At 37.9% G+C, this 21,145-nt stretch overlaps 1 protein-coding gene across 1 annotated transcript in view; it reads right to left on the bottom strand.

Annotated features, from left to right (window-relative positions):
- The window catches only part of APBA2 (amyloid beta precursor protein binding family A member 2), a 155,452-nt gene that overhangs the window by 55,825 nt on the left and 78,482 nt on the right, over positions 1-21,145 (bottom strand). The window contains exons 3-4 of the mRNA XM_053464224.1: positions 16,873-17,870; positions 1,449-1,529 (exon numbers count right to left, since the gene is read on the bottom strand). Of these exons, the coding sequence (XP_053320199.1) occupies positions 1,449-1,529; positions 16,873-17,841 (1,050 nt within the window). The 5' untranslated portion in view covers positions 17,842-17,870. The remainder of the gene's footprint in view (positions 1-1,448; positions 1,530-16,872; positions 17,871-21,145) is intronic.

Raw genomic sequence — 21,145 nt, 5'->3', positions numbered from 1 at the left:
GATTTGGGAGCAGGCAGGCTTTTGGCTCAAGCTCACTCCAGCTTCTCCATGTCTTTGGATAATAATTATGTTACCTTTTGAAAGCATTTCTCAAAGCGGGAGAAATGTCACACGAGATAATGAGAACAAGAACTAATTAAGGCTTCATTCTGCTGTCAACCTCTAATTTTCTATTTGTTATAGCTTTGTTTTCAAGTTTAGTTTAGACCTGCATTCAACACACTTTGGGATTTAATTATACTATTTACTTACTCATCTTAATACAACGTGTGCCCTACGTGATCTCATTGCTAGTTGTTGTTTTTGCTTATGGATAAATAACCGCTTGAATGTAAGACTTCAAGGGTGAAAACGTATAGCTAAAATAAGGTTACTCCTACTTGCATTTTTAGGAACCATCTCATAATATCACATAATTTAGAATTATATTTTCGGTTATATTTCTATCTTGTTATATTTACAAGCTTAATATCTTGTTATACTTCCTGCACGTTACTATGTATTTTAATTGGTATATAAATATATATTTTATGCATGCATAGAGTTTATTTAGACTTGCTATCTCATTTGGATTTTGTGTAGAGTTAGCATTACATCTGTTTATCATAATCAGACTCCTGCTGCTCAGAGAGTCTGTTCTGCTTAGCTTAAGCTTCTGCATTTATTACACCGAGCACTAAACTTAACTGGTCACCAGTCCAGAAAATAAATACATAATGACTTTCTAGAGCTAACGTCTCAGCCACTTCAATATTTCTTGATGCAGAAAAACCAAGTGCTGCCTACAGAATACATAAACGAGGTGATAAAAAGAAGTACACTTTTTTTTCGCCATAAAGAGTTTGTTTCTGAACAAGAAGGCATGTCTAGTTTTATAACTTCATTTACAAGCCGGATGCCTGTTAACGATAACGAAAGGGTTTTAGATCTTCGAATCATTTCTCTGTAATACTCACACTTCCCACTACGTGCCACCATTACTAAGGGATATACATTAGCCATGATATAGGCACAGTAGAAGAACATTGGAGGACTAAGGACATTTGTTATAACCTCTGCTCTGTATGGTGTGCTTTCTGTATCAATTAGTAGTGATGTTTAAGAAAGCAAGGTTTGCTCTTACTTGCCAGAATTATGCGTATATTGTATCGTGACAGATCTTGGTTACATTTGTCATACTTATCCTTATGATTTGCCCTCAGGCAGCGCAGAAGTCACAATTTAGTATTGCAACATATCAAGAGATGGAGGCAGCATGGTGGTTAATGTAAACGCCTCCAAGCTCAAGATTTTACATGAGAACCACTCAAACTAAGTTAAAGATCAGTCTAGTGTGAACTGCTGTTGTATTTTAAATATAGACATGTTCCACCACATACAGACTTCCTACAGCGATTCCTGATCAGGTTTTTAGATTAACTTTTTAAGCATTGCTGTCTAGAACTTACCTCGGACACATTGTTGTTGTCAGTGGGTCCATTGAGATCAGAACGCTGCTGTTTCCTTGACTGTTCTACACTGTTACAAACCTAAAAAAGAATGGAAGGTTAGTAATTCCTTTTCCAACAGAACTCATGGATGGATGGAGTTACTTTTATCCATACACCAGACCTTGTTATAAAAATAGTCTGATGTACAAAATAATTTTGGGTCTTGAACAATCTACAATGCATAATAGCACAGCAGACATATCAGTACAAATCATTAATAAACATGGACCAAATAAGGAATCAAACTGACAGAAATCGGTACATACATAAAATAAGATTCCCTGAAAATGCCACTTGTAACCACCAGTTATAGTAAAACTAATCTCAGGCATCTTCTTCAAACACATACTACACAAAAACAAGTGATTTCGGCCCACAGCACTGAAAAGATACTAAAATAACATTAGAAATGTGTTTTCCTGCTGATAAAATAAACCTAATTAGATAGATTTTCGATAAAGCCTATGTCCTGGACTGACATATGCAGAAACTAGAGATACCAGGGAGACAAGGGAGTTCATTCACCAAAGGAAGCACTGAAATACAGTAATATTTTGCAGGAGAACGGTTGTTTCATGATTTGTGTTTGTATTTAATTATGGTTTTTTTTATATATCTATTATGGTATTTGCTAGTATTATAATATCACCTTGCAATTTGCAATATTGCATTAAATTGAATTATATTACATAAAAAGAATTCACGTGGGAAAATGTGTTTTCCTTATTGTTATATACACCTATTGCTTAGAATTAATTAAATATTTTGTTTTTGATTATGAATGGATAATGATTTTTTTTTAGATTGGTGAATATCATGTTATCGCATAAAGATTTGTAATATCGTTTTAAATAGAATCCCACAATTTGGCAATAGTTTGGTCCTCTAGTATCATGTGTGCAAATGTGCTTGCCTACAAAATTGCACTGTTTTTCACAATTCTTCATGGCTTGAGAAAGATGAGTAAGATCGAAAACATTGTGGTGAAATAAACAACACTACTATAAAGAGCGCCAGGAGACATCTTTATTTGTTATATATTTTTGCAGGAGAATGGTGGTTTCAACCTTGTGAAATGTTGCTCAAAAGCCATACCCTAAAAAGAACTTGTTTGATCAGTCGAAATGTGGAGAGATATGTGCATACGGTAGGCATACGGTTAACATGGTTTATACATACTAACACAACATCACAACCTTTCCTTCTTGCCCAGTGTCACAATCTATCCAAAGCACAGAGGGGGTATTGTTGGCAACAACAGTCATCTCGTTATACAGTCGTCAGTTTGGGAAGGTAGACAAGTTGAACACAGCAAACTAAATATGCTGGTTTTGTCAGCTTCTACCAACTAACCCGGCATCCCTGAAGTGAAATAGTTCCTTCATTTTAAGACAATTCTTTCCAAAACAATTGAAGTGACTAGAAAACAAAGCACACAAGCTCCTCGTAGTTTTAGTAATTAATTTAATTATGGCTAAAAAGCTATGTAAGAGACAAATCCCATTTAAATGAAATTACAAAAGTATTTGAGTGTTTTCTCCATGAGCGGCTGAGGCTACATGAGCACAGTAGGATCGTTTTTGTCATTTAAAGCCTCATGACATTTTTACAACAAAAAAGTTGATATTACAAGAAAGTTTAGGAAGGGAAAGACACATTTTGTGTCTCAATGAGGGCACACTAACAATTAAGCCTACCTACCATAATATTTTTGGAATGTTCTTTTTCCCTACTTGAAAACCTTTCCATGGGGTTATCATAGAACCCATATGTTATTACCCTACTATAAGACTTACATTTGTGTATAACTATGTATGGACATATATTAGAAAATATAGCTTCATGTTATTTGTCCAGTTAATGTTTATATGTTAAGCGTTACAAAACCACTACTTTTTAATTTAGTTTTTAAAACCAGGCGAGTAATATGTTCTTTTCTTTATTATAAAGCTGCAAATGCTTTTATGTAGAGGCATTAACATAAGCCTCTGTAGCCACTGCCATGCAGGGTGCCCCAGGTCTTATTGCACCCCCTTCAATTATTCTTTGAGCATAAAAAAGTCTTTGAAGCTGGTAATAATGGCATCTGCTACTGATGACTTATGCAATTATTTATCACCAGGGACGTGCAAGGTGTTTCTTATCATATCAATGGCTTATTGTTGTACAAAATTGGCACGTTGTATTTATTTGCTTTTTTCATATAACCACACACAAATATGTGCTAATTAGACACATGAATGGTGAGATGCCACAAAACATAAGAATTCACATGTAAAACAGGATACATACAAAGGGAGGAGGCCTTCTCCATAGCTTGCAGCTGTGCAATTAGTGTATTTGGCCAAGTTGGGTGCCTTTAACATGCCTGCCCACACATTCACACACTTGCCTATACACACAAGCATCTGAGCATACACTTGCCCTTACACAGACAAACTTTCCTTTACACACTTTGAAAACACAAGCACACTCTCTTTCTCCTCCCTTTTTCTATTTCTTTCCCCTTTCTCTGTGCCCCTTCTCCCTCTCTCTGTCCATCTCCTATCTCTCTATGTCCACCTTCTACCGCTGCCTCTCTCTACACCCCTTCTCATTGTCTCTTCCTTTTACCCCAATATCTCCTTTTTTACCTTTATTTCTTTCCCCTCTCCCCGTCTCTCCTATTTCTTGCTACCCTTTCCTTTTCTTCCTACTCTAGTGGTCCTATGGTGAATACTGTGTGGGTTTACTACTAAGAGCCGTGGTATGTCATCATATCTCGGTACTCAGCATCAATAATCAGCACGCACCAAGTGGTAAAACAGAGATAGAAACACACCTTGTGCTTGCTTGGTTTTGGGCTGGTTAGAAGGTCAGTGATGTCCCCAACTCGCCCTGCTCCCCCAGACGCAGACAGTTCAGTCTTCTTTGGAGAGTACCAGCAGGTTGACGGACACCACAAACTGCCGTGACCGACACCAGTGTCTGTGTACAGACTTTACTGTTCCCTGTGTCTAAGTGTATTCGTCATTAACCCTAGGCTGGCCCCATGGATCACAAAAGACAGTCATCCACATCTGCTGGCCTCCAGAAGAATAACATTGTTTAAGAAGATTAATATTTTTGGTGATAATTGATAAGCCCGCTTGGCAATATTGTTCTATAGATGTCAGCACAGTTGGTGCAGAAACATAAAAATTCATGAAAGATTCCTAATTACACAATTATCTGAACTAAGCTGCAGTTGGTAACAAGCCTCAAGAATAATCATTGTTTTAAAAAGAAAAAGAAAACATCAATGTAGCTCTAGTTCCTTTTCATGACTGCAGAAATAATTTTTGTGCAAGACAAGCCTTACAGGGATATTATCGCAGCCCTATGAAGCCCATTGAACAGTTGTTTGAAGTTGTTATTTGAATTTGACAGTGATAAATACAAAGTTCTAGCACGGTGATAGACAGGCATGCTGGTAATAATGTTGTTGTGTAAATTATCTTTTATTCAACACAACAATTAACATTTGTTGAATGTTAAAATGTCTTCCTCAAAAATTGGTGTCCTGTCACACTACCACATCCTACACTTTAGAACTAAGTATAGTTAATGGAACCTTGCCACATAGCCCCTTCACAAGACCCTTTCCAGTGGTGGACCCTAGTTGACTCTAGTGACATCAGGATGCAGGATGGGGATGTGATTACTTTTGCACCCCCCCCACACACACACACAAGAAAGACTCTAACATGCAGAAAACTTTGAAAATAAAGCAAATAGTTAAGTGAACCAAACCATAACCCTACCTTTTATTAACTTTAACACAAGAATGGCTTCCATAACTAGACTCATGTTCTGGTAGAAGTAGTGATTCACCACCAACTATATTTTTCTATCATTCTTTAACTTGGAAAGAGAGAAGGGCTATTTTGCTTGCCTTACTTTAATGTTTTATTACGGAAGTTATTCCCTTTATGATGGAATCCATTTTCTTTTCTGTAAATGTCATGCACATCTCTCTGCAAATTAAGTAATTTTCTGATGTAGGGCTCATTATTCCCTTTCTTCTCTGAGCACTGATTTTTATCCACATATAACATACGTTACCATGTGAGTGGCTCCACATAATGTACTATTTGCAGGCAGATTTCTACCAGGCTTGTCAGAAAAATGACAACCAGCGGATTCATAATAATAATAATAATAATAATAATAATAATAATAATAATAATAATCTAATTTCAATTTTTTTTTATTTACAATTTTAAATGTCATGCTTACATTAAAGCACAGTCTTACATTGTTTGACATTTCTGATCATGTCAGTAACAATATTTATAATATTCTACCGTTATAATTCAATTTAAAATACCTTGACCTAGCTAAAAGAAGGTCAGTTTCATTTTACCTTGCATTACAAAGCATAAAGGACTGTAAAAGGTGACAATGTTACTGGTGTATTATCAAGAAAAATGTAGGTTTAATTTTAATAATTTATATCTGTCCTGTTAGCTTGTGTTTCCCCTTTTACTGGTTGTTGTGTATCTTGACGAGTCTTTACAATTACATGTTTTTAATTAAAACCTCAATGTCTCTCTTTAAGCGTTATGTATACAAGGGATTGTAGTTGAACATTACAAAAATTGATCACCACAGTAAAAAAGGGGCCAATGAAAATATCATTTTACTTGTTGCTCTATAGGTAGATTCACTCTTCAAACTTTGCACCAAGAACATTTTTTATACTTAACCCAAAATGTATTTAACATTAGTCCAGTTGCTAGATCCTCATACCTCGGAACTTCCCAGGAAAGGGGTTTCCAAAGCTCTTCAAGAGTACTGGCTTTGCAAGGGTGTGGGACTCGCTGTCTGTGGAAGTAGAGCTAGCTGTCTGTGGGAGTGGAGCCAACAGTCTGTGGAAGTGGGATTAGCTGTGTGAGGGTTTTTTCTTTGCAAATGCATGGAGGCAATTATCAGAATCCCCTCTTTCCCTCCTCCCCAGCTTCTTGGGTTGCTGGTGGCGTATTTGGCCAAACACATTCCCTGTTTAGCAGTGTGCATGCGTGGCATACTCTCCCCCAGCTGCCTCCCCTTTAAAGAAACAGATGAGACTGTTGTGGTAATTTACCTCAAATGTTGTCTACAGAACACATGCTGAGAAACTTTCACATCATACAGAGTATTAAAACATTTTTAGGTTACTTTCTCTTTGACTGAAATGTAATTGTATGGTTATTGATGTCTTGTGACTGAAAGGTCAGTGAAAATGACCTTTTCTGGCCATCTTAAAATGACACTGTTCTTGTGTGACTACAAAATAACTGAGAGTTGCCCCATCTGTGGTCTTCATATGTTAATTGGACATGGGAGGGCACCAGTTAGCTGATAGAGCTCATATGGCACCTTGGGGACCTATGCAGGGTTTTTTTTTTCTAGCATTCATTTAATACAATGTGGGCAGATACTTCTAGCTCTACCCACTGTGAATGCAAATTACAGTTGAACGTGTCCAAGTTTGTATGGTTGTGATTTGAAGACCACATTCATTTGACTCAAAGTTGCTATTTTTTCATTCACAACAGTAGCTTTACTTAACATGAAAAAGTTCACTTTGTGGTGTGCTAGTGCATGATGTGCTAGTGCACGAATAGACCCATGTCTCATTTATGGACTTTTCTGTTACACATTATTTGGACCCAAAATGAGTCAGTTGTTTTACCAGTTCAATATTGCTATGCTTTCCATGTAGCCTGGAAGCAACCAGTCTGCTTCATTCAATCTAAATTGAACAACCCTTTAAAATAAAGCTATTCGACGGTTCGACCCAGTGGAAATCTTGTTTATGCTCAACTGATCCTCAGTTATTTTTCCAGGACACATAGGCACCTCATGTGTGGAACAACACAGATAAAGTGCACTCCAGTTATTAAATTATATATCCAATATATAATCAAAAGCTTTGTATTCTTTTATTTAGGCATGGGGATGAAATTCCAACCAGTTTGTTGACAAATGTATTCTTTTTCGAAATGTATGGGAACAATTGCAAAAAGGTAGTTAGCATTTCAAGTCTATTCTGCATATTACTTAGCAAAATCTATTTTACATGCCCCTCAATACAGCCATTCATCATAACATTTAGGGTTGCTCTGAAATTTCCTTTACTAGATCAGAAAGATTTATAGCCAGCTACTGATGTCAAGATTAAAGCAAGGTCTAACATCTTTCTGATTTACTGGGACTCCTCTTGGTGAAATGTAAGTAAATTATTTATTAAAGAAAATGTTTTACTTTTATCAGAAATATGAATGAAATATTGTTCTTGAAATGGTGATGGTAAATGTAAAAAATGGACCATAATAATAAAAATGCAATTAAAGTTCTCAATTAGACTAACTTAAAATATTGAATCACTTCCTGGTTGCTATGATAATTGCTCTATGTTTGGCAGTCAAGTTTTGAATAATAATAATACCACCTAACTACAAAACAAAATTTCTAGTCTATGATGTTGAAGTTTGTATTTATACAAATATGTGAGTAATCCCAGAAAAACAGCATTTCATTGCTTAGTCGCAAAACATCCAATACTCCAATGTAAGGAGAGAATTAATGCAACAATCATTGTAGGCAGGCATAACCTATTTATCAAAGGCTTCTCTTCCATACATTAAATAACCTTTTAAGAACCAGGAGTTTAGATACATTTTGGTTATACTTTTTTAGGATACATTAAGCAATTTATAAATGTCTAGTTTAAACCATATCATACACTATATCACATAATATCATGATAAAAATTATAAAAAATATTTTCCCCTTTTTTCACCAGTATAGACAAAACTAATAACAGATAAAAACCCATGCATGTTCGTAAATGTATGTGATGTGGTTGTATAAAAATTATACCAAGGAAACATCTAGACATAAAATAAGTTTTCACCTATTATGTCACTGACCTAAATATTACCGTATCTCAAGCTTTACATATGATAGCCTGGACTTTCACACTGGGAAGGGGTCAAAAGAGGGCTCAGTCAAACTCTTTCACTCCCAATGGATTTTTATGTCCAAGTTTCTTCCTGGGAACCAAGCCAATTTATATTTTTACATACAGATTAAATTGGAGGTCCGATTTGATTTGAACGTTTTTCATGGTTCAACTGGGTCCAAAATTTGCAGGGACCTAGTATATACCGAACTGGATTTGTGTATTACCGTTTTAAAATAAAATAGTACATTACAGATTAGTTGTATTATAATGATTTTCTTTTAGATAGTATTTTGTACACGGTTAGCAGGGCCGGACTGGCCCACCGGGATACCGGGAAATTTCCCGGTGGGCCGGAAGGTCCGTGGGCTGGGACCAGGGGCAATTGCCCCCCAGGCTGCCCGAAATCTAATCTGAGCGGCCGCTGGGTGCTGATGCGGCCGGCGCTACTATAATACTTTTTTCTTAATTTAATATGGCAAGCTAGTCCGGCTTGCCATATTAAATTTTAAAAATGTATTACAGTATCGCCGGCCGACCGCATCGGCACCCAGCAGCCGTGTGCGATGGCCGCCTAGTGATGGGAGCAGCGTGAGGGGTGAAAGCTCCGCCCCCTCGCACTGACCTTTCACCCCTCACGCTGCTCCCATCACTATGCGGCCATCAGATTGCTGGGAATGTAATCTGAACGGCCGGTGCGTGCTGATGCCGCCGGCCGGCTCTGCTTTAATACTTTTTTTTTACTTTATATGGCGAGCCGATCCTGCTTACCATATAAATAAAAAAAAAAGTGTTAAAGTAGCTCCGGCCGGCGGCATCAGCACGCACCGGCCGTTCAGATTACATTCCCAGCAGTCCGATGGCTGCATAGTGATGGGAGCAGCGTGAGGTGGAAGCTCCGCCCCCTCGCACTCAGACTGCTGCAGCACCGGATGTCAGGTCAGTGAAGAGAAGTAGAAGGTGAGTAAAGTAATGTATTTTTTTGTACAAAATGTATAATATTTTTTTTAATGTGTTTTCAGCATGTGTGTGTATGTAAGTGTATCCCCCTATATGCCACTCTGCCTCCAGAAATGCCTTTTACCCCCCTATATGCCACTCTGTCCCATGACATGCCTTTTAACCCCCTATATGCCAGAGTGGCATATATATGGGTATAAGGCATTTCTGGATGCAGAGTGACATATAGGGGATTAAAAGGCATATCATGGGACAGAGTGGCATATATGGGTATAAGGCATTTCTGGATGCAGAGTGACATATAGGGGATTAAAAGGCATATGATGGGACAGAGTGGCATATAGGGGAACATAAGGCTTTTTTGGAGGTAGAGTGCCCCATGATATGCCTTTTAACCCCCTTTATGCCACTCTGCCTCCAGAAATGCCTTATACCCATATATGCCACTCTGTCCCATGATATGCCTTCTAACCCCCTATATGCCACTCTGCCATATAGGGGGTTAAAAGGCATATCATGGGACAGAGTGGCATATAGGGGTATAAGGCATTTCTGGATGCAGAGTGACACATAGGAGGTCAAAAGGCATATCTGGAGGTATAGTGGCAAAAAGGGGGTTAAAGGTATATCACGGGGCAGAGGGGCATATAAGAGGGTTGAGGCATATCAGGGAGGCAGAGTGGCATATGGGGGTTAAAAGGCATATCATGGGACAGAGTGGCATATAGGGGGGCATAAGGCTTTTCTGGAGGCAGAGTGCCCCATGATATGCCTTTTAACCCCCTTTATGCCACTCTGCCTCCAGAAATGCCTTATACCCCCCTATATGCCACTCTGTCCCATGATATGCCTTTTAACCCCCTATATGGCAGAGTGGCATATAGGAGGTTAGAAGGCATATCATGAGACAGAGTGGCATATAGGGGTATAAGGCATTTCTGGATGCAGAGTGACACATAGGAGGTCAAAAGGCATATCTGGAGGTATAGTGGCAAAAAGGGGGTTAAAGGTATATCACGGGGCAGAGGGGCATATAAGAGGGTTGAGGCATATCAGGGAGGCAGAGTGGCATATGGGGGTTAAAAGGCATATCATGGGACAGAGTGGCATATAGGGGGGCATAAGGCTTTTCTGGAGGCAGAGTGCCCCATGATATGCCTTTTAACCCCCTTTATGCCACTCTGCCTCCAGAAATGCCTTATACCCCCCTATATGCCACTCTGTCCCATGATATGCCTTTTAACCCCCTATATGGCAGAGTGGCATATAGGAGGTTAGAAGGCATATCATGAGACAGAGTGGCATATAGGGGTATAAGGCATTTCTGGATGCAGAGTGACATAGAGGAGGTCAAAAGGCATATCTGGAGGTGGAGTGGCAAAAGGGGGGTTAAAAGGCATATCACGGGGCAGAGGGGCATATAGGAGGATTGAAGCATATCAGGGAGGCAGAGTGGCATATAAGGGATTAAAAGGCATATCATGGGGCAGAGTGGCATATAGGAGGGTATAAAGCATATCGGGGAGGCAGAGTGGCATATAGGAGGGCATAAGGCTTTTCTGGAGGCAGAGTGCCCGATGATATGCCTTTTAACCCCCTTTTTGCCACTCTGCCTCCAGGAATGCCTTATACCCCCTATATGCTGCTCTGTCCCATGATATGCCTTTTGACCCCTATATGGCAGAGTGGCATACAGGGGGTTAAAAGGCATATCATGGGACAGAGTGGCATATAGGGGGTATAAGGCATTTCTGGAGGCAGAGTGGCATATAGGGGGTTAGAAGGCATATCAGGGGGGCAGAGTGGCAAGCCTGGGGGCAGATGTGCATAACTCGGGGGTAGGTTGGCAAATAAAAGGAAAAAAAACAAACATGTCTCAATCATAGCTTTTATTAAATATGAAAAAAATAGTCTACATGAATTAATAAAGAAACAAAAGTTTCTCACCAGAATATCGTGAAGAATAATGTGATCACTGTTTTGTTCCACTGAACTTTTTCATCTAAAATGTTCGCAGTAGCAAATGTTTTGATCCCATTATGTGTAATGTATTTCATTTATTAGGGCATTTTAAAACTTTTGCTTTCTGGCATTTTAATACAAATAATGAGATAAAAAGAATGGCGAATAGTGTGAGTCGGGTATGTATAAGGGGTGCGTGTGGTTAAAGAGCGCGACCGTGAGATAAACTATATGGGGCTGGTCTCCAAATTTTTCCAGGGCTGCTTTTCAGTCCCAGTCCGGCCCTGACGGTTAGTGTTCAGAAATGTATACATTCTTGATGGCCTTTTCCACTACTGCGTTCTCAGATACTGTTTTGTGTACCAACACTGATACTCACTAAAATACAAGGCTTTTAAAGGTAACCAAAATATATTTATCTCCATAGATTCAACCTAAACAATGAAAAGAATGCTTCTGAGTTTTAACAGAAGTAGCAGTTGGGTTGTTTTCAAAAGTTCTTTTGCTTTTTATGTCCAAGTCTCTCCCTGGGAACCAAGCCAATCTCAATTTTAAACCCAGTGCAGAGAGAATACTGTGCTCCTAAAGCTACGCTTTACAGTCCATTATGAGCAAAGAGCTGGACCCGCTCTGAAAAAAACCCCAGACAATTTAATCTTCTGAGCAAATCCCATGAAACAGCTAAATGGAAAACACGATGCAATGCTCTAAGGATACTAAAAGGTAAATGGAAATAAGTGCTTAATGAAAAATACTATTTATATACAACTAATGACTGAAAACTGCAAACCTATCTATTCAACTTTTTTCCAATTGTATCCTGAAGTCTCCAGAAATGTGATGTATTGTGTCTTTTAAATGTGACAAAACAATACAAAGCCTTTTACCTGTACGTTAACCTCGGCACTCACGTTGCTAATATGAACAATTCTACTACTGGCAAAGCACCTTTGACAATACCTAATTCTTTTTGGGGTGTCATATCTCTGTAGCCCTCCTTGGATTCGCCTGTGGTTGGCAACACGTAAAATGCGCATGTGCTGATGTTGCCATTCTAGGGACATCCCTCAGGGCAGTCCTGGGCGTGTCCGACAAGGGAGGGCTCCAGGTAGCCCAGAAGTTCCCAGGTATGCTGACAACTCTATAAACCCAGCCAATCTGCCATACCAGCGTATGTCATCAGGTGGTCTCTGGCCTTAAAGTGCCAGGGCCGCCCCATCATCACTAGTCTGACACTGTTCTTAGGACCGTGAGAGGTCCAATTTCTATTGTAACTAGTTACTTACAAACTAGCAACTGGCTAGTTATAATGCCTACAAAATACAGATAGTATTAAAAGTGACTGATTGGATGAAACTGTCATTATGTCAGCATCCCCCTTGCCAGCAATTCAAACTAAAATAAACTGTACATTATTGCTTTGCCTTTATATTAGATTGTATGCAAAAACACTTCATAGTTAGATATAAAACAATATGTGTCAATATATATACCATGCAGCAAGATTCCTCTCTGGTGTAAGAACCCTTATAATACACCAAAAACGTACAATAAAACAAAAAAATGTGAGGGTGCGTATATAAGTGTGAACGTATCTTTCAATTCCTTAATTTCCACGTATCACTAGGAATCCAAAAAAGAAAAGAAAATTGTTCATAGTGCCGACGTTAAGTGTTTTATAAATACATAACCATTAAAAAACACCTTTTTTATGTGTATGAACTTACAACGATGGAGCCTATCATATCACGGTGCAGAATTATCGGGGCTATATTAGGACATTCCACCTCTCATTACGTTTCTGGAACTTAATAGATTTATGTATGAGGTGGCAACTATAGTGGAACCAAAAATGAGAAAAATATAGCCGATGTTAGAGTAAAATGTTAGTTTTTACTAAAATAAAGTAGCATAGGCTTACATTAAAAGATGTAACGGCACAAGTAGTCTCTTGTCCGTTTTAAGACCGTCACTTCAGTTCTTCTGGATGTTGTGTCTTCAGAGAGGGGATTGGATCCCCTGCATTCTTCCATTCCCATGCCAAAGTGTTTCGCTAATGCTTCTTCAATGGACTTCTGACATTTCTTGTTATCCATCTTATATACATATTTTTAACCCCATCTTTACCTTGAGGTAGCTTTAATTTACATTATTCTGTATACATTACTTAATATTATATATTACAATATTAAAATAATAAACAAGAACATTTATATATATTTTTTTTCATAGATTTTTTAAGTATTTATGTAAGCATGCACACCTTCACATTTTTTCACTTTCTAATTAAATGTCAAGTACTCAAAATGCATGTTTGTCCAGCAACAGCTAAACCTCTTTCATGTTAGATAAGATAGGAAAATATATATTTATTTATCGCTTTATGTATTTAGTGTTCTGGTCCTTCAAGATCATTTGCCACCGACAGGAGCTTTGTAATAAAAATGATTTGTAAGACTCAACAGACTAAAATTCTGGCCAACTGCCAAACAGAATCCATCATTCCAACACAACGTACCCGTAGAAAAGACACTGAATAGGCAATGGCCCAAAGACTGACATTACAAATAAATTAAATTTGTCACCGTCACACAGTGTTGCTGAGACCTAATCTGGTTTTAGATTGTGCTTGTTATTAACTGTTTGTAAACATAGCAGAGTATAAAATGATGCATGTAAAATTATTTATACGCTTACATGCATATATGTATAAATATTTGAAAATATTTCACGAAGACAATTTAAACTTGTGAATATCCTTATTATGGGCTAAGCCATAAGGAATGCCGCTCATCAAGGGGGGGTGTCACCATGCCGTCACCCCTCCAGAGACAGACACTAATGCGCTGCTAGAGGAGCAAGGATCTCCCTCTAACCGGCTTAAAGTCAATCTGTTAATGCAGACCTCCGATCCTGCTCCCTTGCGATGCGCGCGGCAACTGATGCGGTGCATCGGGATTTGGTGTCATATCCCAACGCACAACACTGAAGCCGCGCCCACCGCCTTCAACGATCACTGCACCGGAAGGACAGGACAGAGAAGAAGAGCCAAGAGGAAGAACGAAGAGGAGGAGGAAAAGTGACAGAGAAAAGGTAGGAAAACATTCAGTGAGAGTGGATTAGTAAGTGTGTGAGAGTGATCGGTGTTATGCTGTAGTTTATGCTGAATGTTTGTGAATGAGTGTGTGTATCATAGCATTGATGTTTAAGTGTGTGTGGGGGGGTAGCATGGCATAGGGAGGCTGTCATCACATTCCTATCATGCCCAGGTTCCAGCATGTACTGGCTGCCTGGGCATGATCGGAGCGTGATATCTGTTAACAATTATATATATATATAGTGATGCTGTTAGCAATCACAATCCTATCATGCTAAGTCAGCCAGTACATGTTGGAATCTGGGTATGCCTGGGCATGATAGGATTGTGATTGATGTTAACAATATTGTTATTGATTTTTTAGTCTCATTTTGGTATGTTACTTACTTTTAATAAAAGTGTTTTTGTTTTTAAAGGTGCGGGGGTCATTTTTGGTTCCGGCCAAGTGAATGCTTAATTTTTGGTTTCGGTCCAGAATTTTCATTTCGGTGCATCCCTAAGCCAGACACTGAAGTGGTAGGCCTACACCACATCAATGTTTGGCTTAGTATATAGTGATAGGGTTTATGCTGCATTATTGTCAATGTCTGGCTTAATGTATAGTGATAGGGATTATGCTGTACCCCGTCAATGTTTGCCTCAGTATATAGTGATAGGTGTTATGCTGTACCACCGTCAATGTTTGCCTCAGTATATAGTAATAGGTGTTATGCTGTACCACTGTCAGTGCGTGCCTCAGTATATAGTGATAAGTGTTATGCTGTACCACCGTCAATGTGTGCCTCAGTATATAATGATAGGTGTTCTGCTGTACCACCGTCAATGTTTGCCTCAGTATATAGTGATAGGTGTTATGCTGTACCTCCGTCAGTGTGTGCCTCAGTATATAGTTATAGGTGTTATGCAGTACCACCGTCAGTGCGTGCCTCAGTATTTAACGATAACAGTTATGCTGTACCAAAGTCCATGTTTGCCTCAGTATATAATGATAACAGTTATGCTGTAGCACCGTCAATGTTTGCCTCAGTATATAATGATAACAGTTATGCTGTAGCACCGTCAATGTTTGCCTCAGTGTATAATGATGGCAGTTATGCTGTACCACCGTCAATGTTTGCCTCTGTATATAATGATAGCAGTTATGCAGTACCACCATCAATGTTTGGATGTTGTGCTATGTTTCTGGTAAAGATGATAATAGCTTTCGAGCTTTCAAGATGATCTAGGTCTCTTGTTCAGGGATATTATAGAGACCTAAATAGTCTTGAAAGCTTGCAATCTATTATATGTGTGTTGGCTAATAAAGGTATCATCTTTATTTGTATCATCAAATTCGCTCTCTCTTTCAACGGCTAACACTGTAGAGCTCTATATGTCTGAGTGGATAAGTGTATATCTAAGACACTGTGTGACAGTGGTGAATAAGGCAGCTGAACTCTCTATAAAATCTGTTTGTTCGTATAGAAATGGCTGCACAGATGGCAATACCTCTGACATTCAGCGCCATCATGAAGGTTAATAAATGGATATGATCCATTATATTTCATTTAGAGGAACACGGATTCAGACTACTCAATATATGAAACTCTGCTGACCTTGTACAGACCTTGTTTGGTTATTAATCAACATATGTATTAACTCACTCATACACAAATGCATTCAGATAATATCAAATCAGACAGATAGAGCCCCGGGTAAGTTATTGAATAAATACACCTTTGAATAAATACATCTTCTCCTACCGCTGATGTTAGCTGTATATTATGCTCACTAATACACGACTATGAAAATCCATTTTCCACATGAAAGGTGCTATCCTATTTTACAAGTCACAGAATTCAGGGCGATGCCAAACAATCCAGTTTATTCAACCTAATTTAGTTTTATATTAGGACATTTTTATATCAATGCTATAGATACCTATGTCCAAAGATTTCAAATGGCCAAATAGGGACATCAAGATTCACAGAGGTGCGTAATTAGGGCTTGTGGGTAGGGGCAGGGTTTTACCAAGACATTTTATGTGACTTTGTGACCTATAGATAGTTATATTTGCAACCAAGAAAGGCATTTTGAAGAAGAATAATGTATTTTATTTACACAATTTAAATTATAAACACATATTATGCTGTAGAACACTGGGATACACTCATACCGGCTAAACTTTTCTAAAGAAAATAGAACATCAGGGGAGTAAAGAGGGACAAGGTGATTAAGGGCCACATAGAGACATTTGGGAGGTACATAGATAGGAGCTTAATAGATATAAAATTATGTATCTTCAAGTTTTATGCTTGCTGGTGACATTTGTTGGAATACTATATCAATCCTATAGGGTATGCAGCCAAAGTACTGAATTATATTTTAGACTCATAGGAAAACTCTGTAAAACCAACCTGTTCTTGTGACCACTTCTGCCTTTCTTCAGGAGTCCTAACTTTTGTTTTATAGCCCTTTTGTATGTCACCGATATGTTTTGAAGCAGATGGGATATTTAATGTCTTAGGTCTTCCTTCATGCCTGCTGGCACAATGGCTTACATCTGCTTTCTGGCATATTTCTGTATGATCTTTTGGCACATTTTCCTGTCCGCTATGTTCAGGGCTCATGTCAGTGATGCTGTTGATACTACTCATACTCATGCTCATTTTGATTTCAGCCACAATCTGATCAATGTCTTCTTCCTGATCTTCTACATCTCCGTCCACTTTTCTTGTATGAAATGGAGATTGTGGAAGTGAATTTCCATTAGTTTCCGGTGGGTAGTAGTCATGATATGTCTCTTCATTTTCACTGTACTGTGCTGTTTCCTCTTGGTCTTGGACCTCTAGGGAGGATGACATGTCTTCCTCCAACATATGCATCTGACTTTCTTGCCCTACTTCTCCATCAATACAATCTTGTTGTTGTTGTATCTTGGATTCTGCCCATTCATCCTCCACTGCTTCAACACATTCATCTGTTTCTATAGGGTGTTCTTCACGATGTAGGTATTCTTCACCATTACAATCCATTCCCTCAAGGTAGCTGTCATCTTCAGGACAATACCGGATGTAATATGTGATCCCTTCTTCTTCATCTGGAAGTCCTTCGTCATATTCCTCATCAGAAGTATTATTGACATAGTCGGAACTGGAGTCACCATCACCACTGTTATCATTACAGTCTTGTTCTTCCTGGTTATCTGTTGCATGTCTGTTGTTGGATAATTGTGCATTTTTGTATTCATGCACCAAAGCTTCCTCATATATAGATTCTTCATTTTCACGGTCAGTGACACGAGGCGAAGAAGGGCAGGATCTCGGTCTCTGATCCAACATACTGTTTGTAGTGCTCTGACGTTTCCTGCTTGCCATGTTCATCATCTTACATGACCATCATTTCTTGAGAACCTCTAAAGAGGATATACAGAGAAGAAAGTCAGAATATTTGAGAGAAGTAATAACTTGAAAACACAATAATATTTTTGTGTCCTTTTTAATAATTTTAATTAACACCCCAAAACAGGGCTGTAAAAGTCAAGTTCTTTAGGGTAACAAACAGGACAGGATTTATGGAAATGTCTGCCTAATCAAAAAATGTAAAGCTGATTAAGTCACTTGTGTTGATCTTGTATATATTCTGGTGTTATTGGCCCTGGAAGCATGTAGTTTGACACCCTGATTGCAGAAGAATAATGTGAACATTGTAACTACAACATGATAACGTGACTACTATATCTTAATTTCAAAAATACATATACTTTCGTTGATTTTCCTATTCTCTATTTGTAAGAAGACAGCATTAAGAGCTGCCTGTGCATATTTGAGCAATAGTCCTGTATATACATTAATAAAAACCAACAAATGTTAATTTTTGTTAGATCAACCTAACAGTACATTATTAAACAGAATGTAGTAATAAGCTTAATGTATTTTTAGGTTACTATAGCACTAATAAAATCAATTTTTATTTCATACTCAACTAGAATAAGATTATACAACTAAACTCCTTTTTGCTTTTGTGGGATGTTTTGGTAGATCTGATTACCCTATCCATATTCATAAATACAGATTTAGGCTAGGTTTCCACTTGGGTTTTTGTCCTGCGTTTTTTTCTTGATGAAAAACGCCAGGAAAAACGCCAAGAAAACTGCCACTGCATTCTCCTGCGTTTTGGCGTTTTTTCTGGAGTTTTTTGAGGCGTTTTAGCCTTTCTGTGGAAATTGCTTTTTTGACCTTAGGCAGTTTTTCCAGCCTTTACACGTTGGAATTGTCACCCAGCTAAAAGGTATCTGCCCCCTCCTGATGTCATTTTCTTGGTAGAGTTCTACTTAAACACGCCCCGGCAGACCCTTTTGTCTCTTTTCTGTGGTTTGTAAGGCATGCTTTATTCCGAATGTCTGCTCCTCTAGGAAGATTGGCCCCAAATGATGGTGCAAATTGTTTGCTGTTGCTTTTGGCACACAGGATCCAGTTGGGTAGGTTTGTTTGTAATGGCATGTTTGTTCCAAATGGTGTAAAATTCAATATGAACTTTGTTTTGTGTGAAACTGTTTGTTTCCAGCCTATTTCTCGTAGGACACACAGATACTGGGTCCATCCTCTGCATTGTAACTGTGGAAAAAAACGCCATAAAAAACGCGAAGGTAAAACCCACATGGCTTTTTCATGGTGTTTTTTCTCTCCCATAGACTTCTATTGGAGAAAAACGCCAAGATTTCCTTGCAAAAAACGCCAGAGTGTCAACATGCTGCAATTTTGAAAAACTGCCACAGAGCCCAAAAAAGCAGAAAAAACGCCAAAGAGGACTGAAAAAACGCCGAACAGAAAAACGCCAAGTGGATATGGCATTCTGCGATTTCCTATTGAAGAACAGCTAACATCTGGCTGCAGCGTTTTTTCACAAAAAAAACGCTGTGTGGCTGAATTGGCGTTTTTATGGGCGTTTTTAGCAAAAAAAAAACAAGTGGAAACCTAGCCTTAAGGTCACTTAAAATAAAGTTAGTTACTGGTATGTGTTTATAAGTGTTGAGATAAACTATTAGTGCTCAGCCATATTAAGATCATGATGATATAGTCTGAAGATTTTTTATTAAAGTGCTGTCAGAAAGAGGAGAAAGAAAGAAGGAGCTTAATCCGTTTTAATCTAGATGAAAACTGGTATTCATAAAACACAAGTGACATCTTTGGTTATAAATAGTAAATATCACTATTGAGATTTATTAAAAAATATATGAATTTGTTGGAATACAGATCTGCCATTGCTAAAGAATACAGGAGCAATTTCTCAATTGTCTCATTCATAATCCACTGCAATTCAAAAATGATGAATTGATAGACTGAGTGATTCACTGTTTTTTAGTCTAAGATTCTCTGTGCAGTTTGTTTTTAAATGTTTTCATATTACATTTTCATAGTATAATGGTGCTGTGTTCTCCTCTTGCCTGCAAAGAATAGTATCTCACCATAAAACGGAATAATTAAATCATTGTATGCAATTGTGATACAATTAGCTCTCATAATCATATTTTACCAACTGTATTTAAAACGAATGCTTGCATCGGCTGAAGACAATTTAGCTTTCCACACTTCTGTAGTACAAACAATTAGAACTTACTTCTTAGCAAAATAATTATAAAATAAGAATATTTACTGATGACTGACAAGACTGAAATTTCGGATTCATTTGGAAATCAGAAATTAAAAATGTAACCAATTTCACCATGTATATGTTATTCTGTAAGAACCTTTTTGGGAGCTAATGCTGAGCTTGTAATGCATTAATGAACCAAAATAAGAACAGTGGATATAGCCATGTTAGTGCAAGGGAAGATGGAAATAGACCTCTAAGGACCTGAAAAGAAAACATATGTGACATCTCTTTCTTTATTTAGCTCCCAAAAGGTTATTATGTTCAGCTAGACTCCATAATTTATAATGCAATTTGTCTTCTACTTAAAACTACAGAGCTTTATATGAATTTTGACAACAGGGAAAAAAAATTTACAGACTCAGCAAGAAGAGGACTCCATAATTTACAGAAAGTAAACAGAATCGCATATTAAAATATACAGTCCCCAATAACAAGTTATACTTGAAAACACAACTTTCCTGCAGAAAATTATAAAAAAAAGTACATCTATTGTTTGATTATAACATGACATTTGTTCTGTACAATGATACGTATGTTAACATTAAAATGATATCCCACCATGAATCATAACTACATCGCTCTCAAACCATGTAGGTTGAAAATGCCATCAACATCAGCTGAAGAGTTATAATGCACGACTTAGCACTCTGAACATAGCTTGATAAAGCTAGCAGAATCAATTCAATTCTCAAGTATACCTTGCTTTAAATTGCAACTGCACTGCTGATTTTGAATTATGAAATAATGAACTTGTATACAGACATAAAGGGGTTATTCACTAAACAGTGAGCAACTGAAGTTGAGTTGTATTGAGATACAATAGTTCATCTCACCATATTAAAGGTACACTCCAGTGTTTCAGGGAGCCCGCTATGCATAAAATACATACGAAAATACTTAGCAGTTACTTTCATATGAATTGATCAAAGTTGTAAAAATGTACTTACCTTATGGAGAAGCTGCACCTGCACAGCTGCAACCTCTACATTTAAATGTGGGTGGGGGATTATACTGTGAGTTATGCTTATTGTTGTA

This window comes from Spea bombifrons, chromosome 4, assembly GCF_027358695.1.
Source record: "Spea bombifrons isolate aSpeBom1 chromosome 4, aSpeBom1.2.pri, whole genome shotgun sequence".
In the NCBI taxonomy this organism is placed as follows: Eukaryota; Metazoa; Chordata; class Amphibia; order Anura; family Pelobatidae; genus Spea; species Spea bombifrons.
Note: the sequence above shows the minus strand (reverse complement) of the source record. Positions and strands in the feature narration are given on the sequence as shown.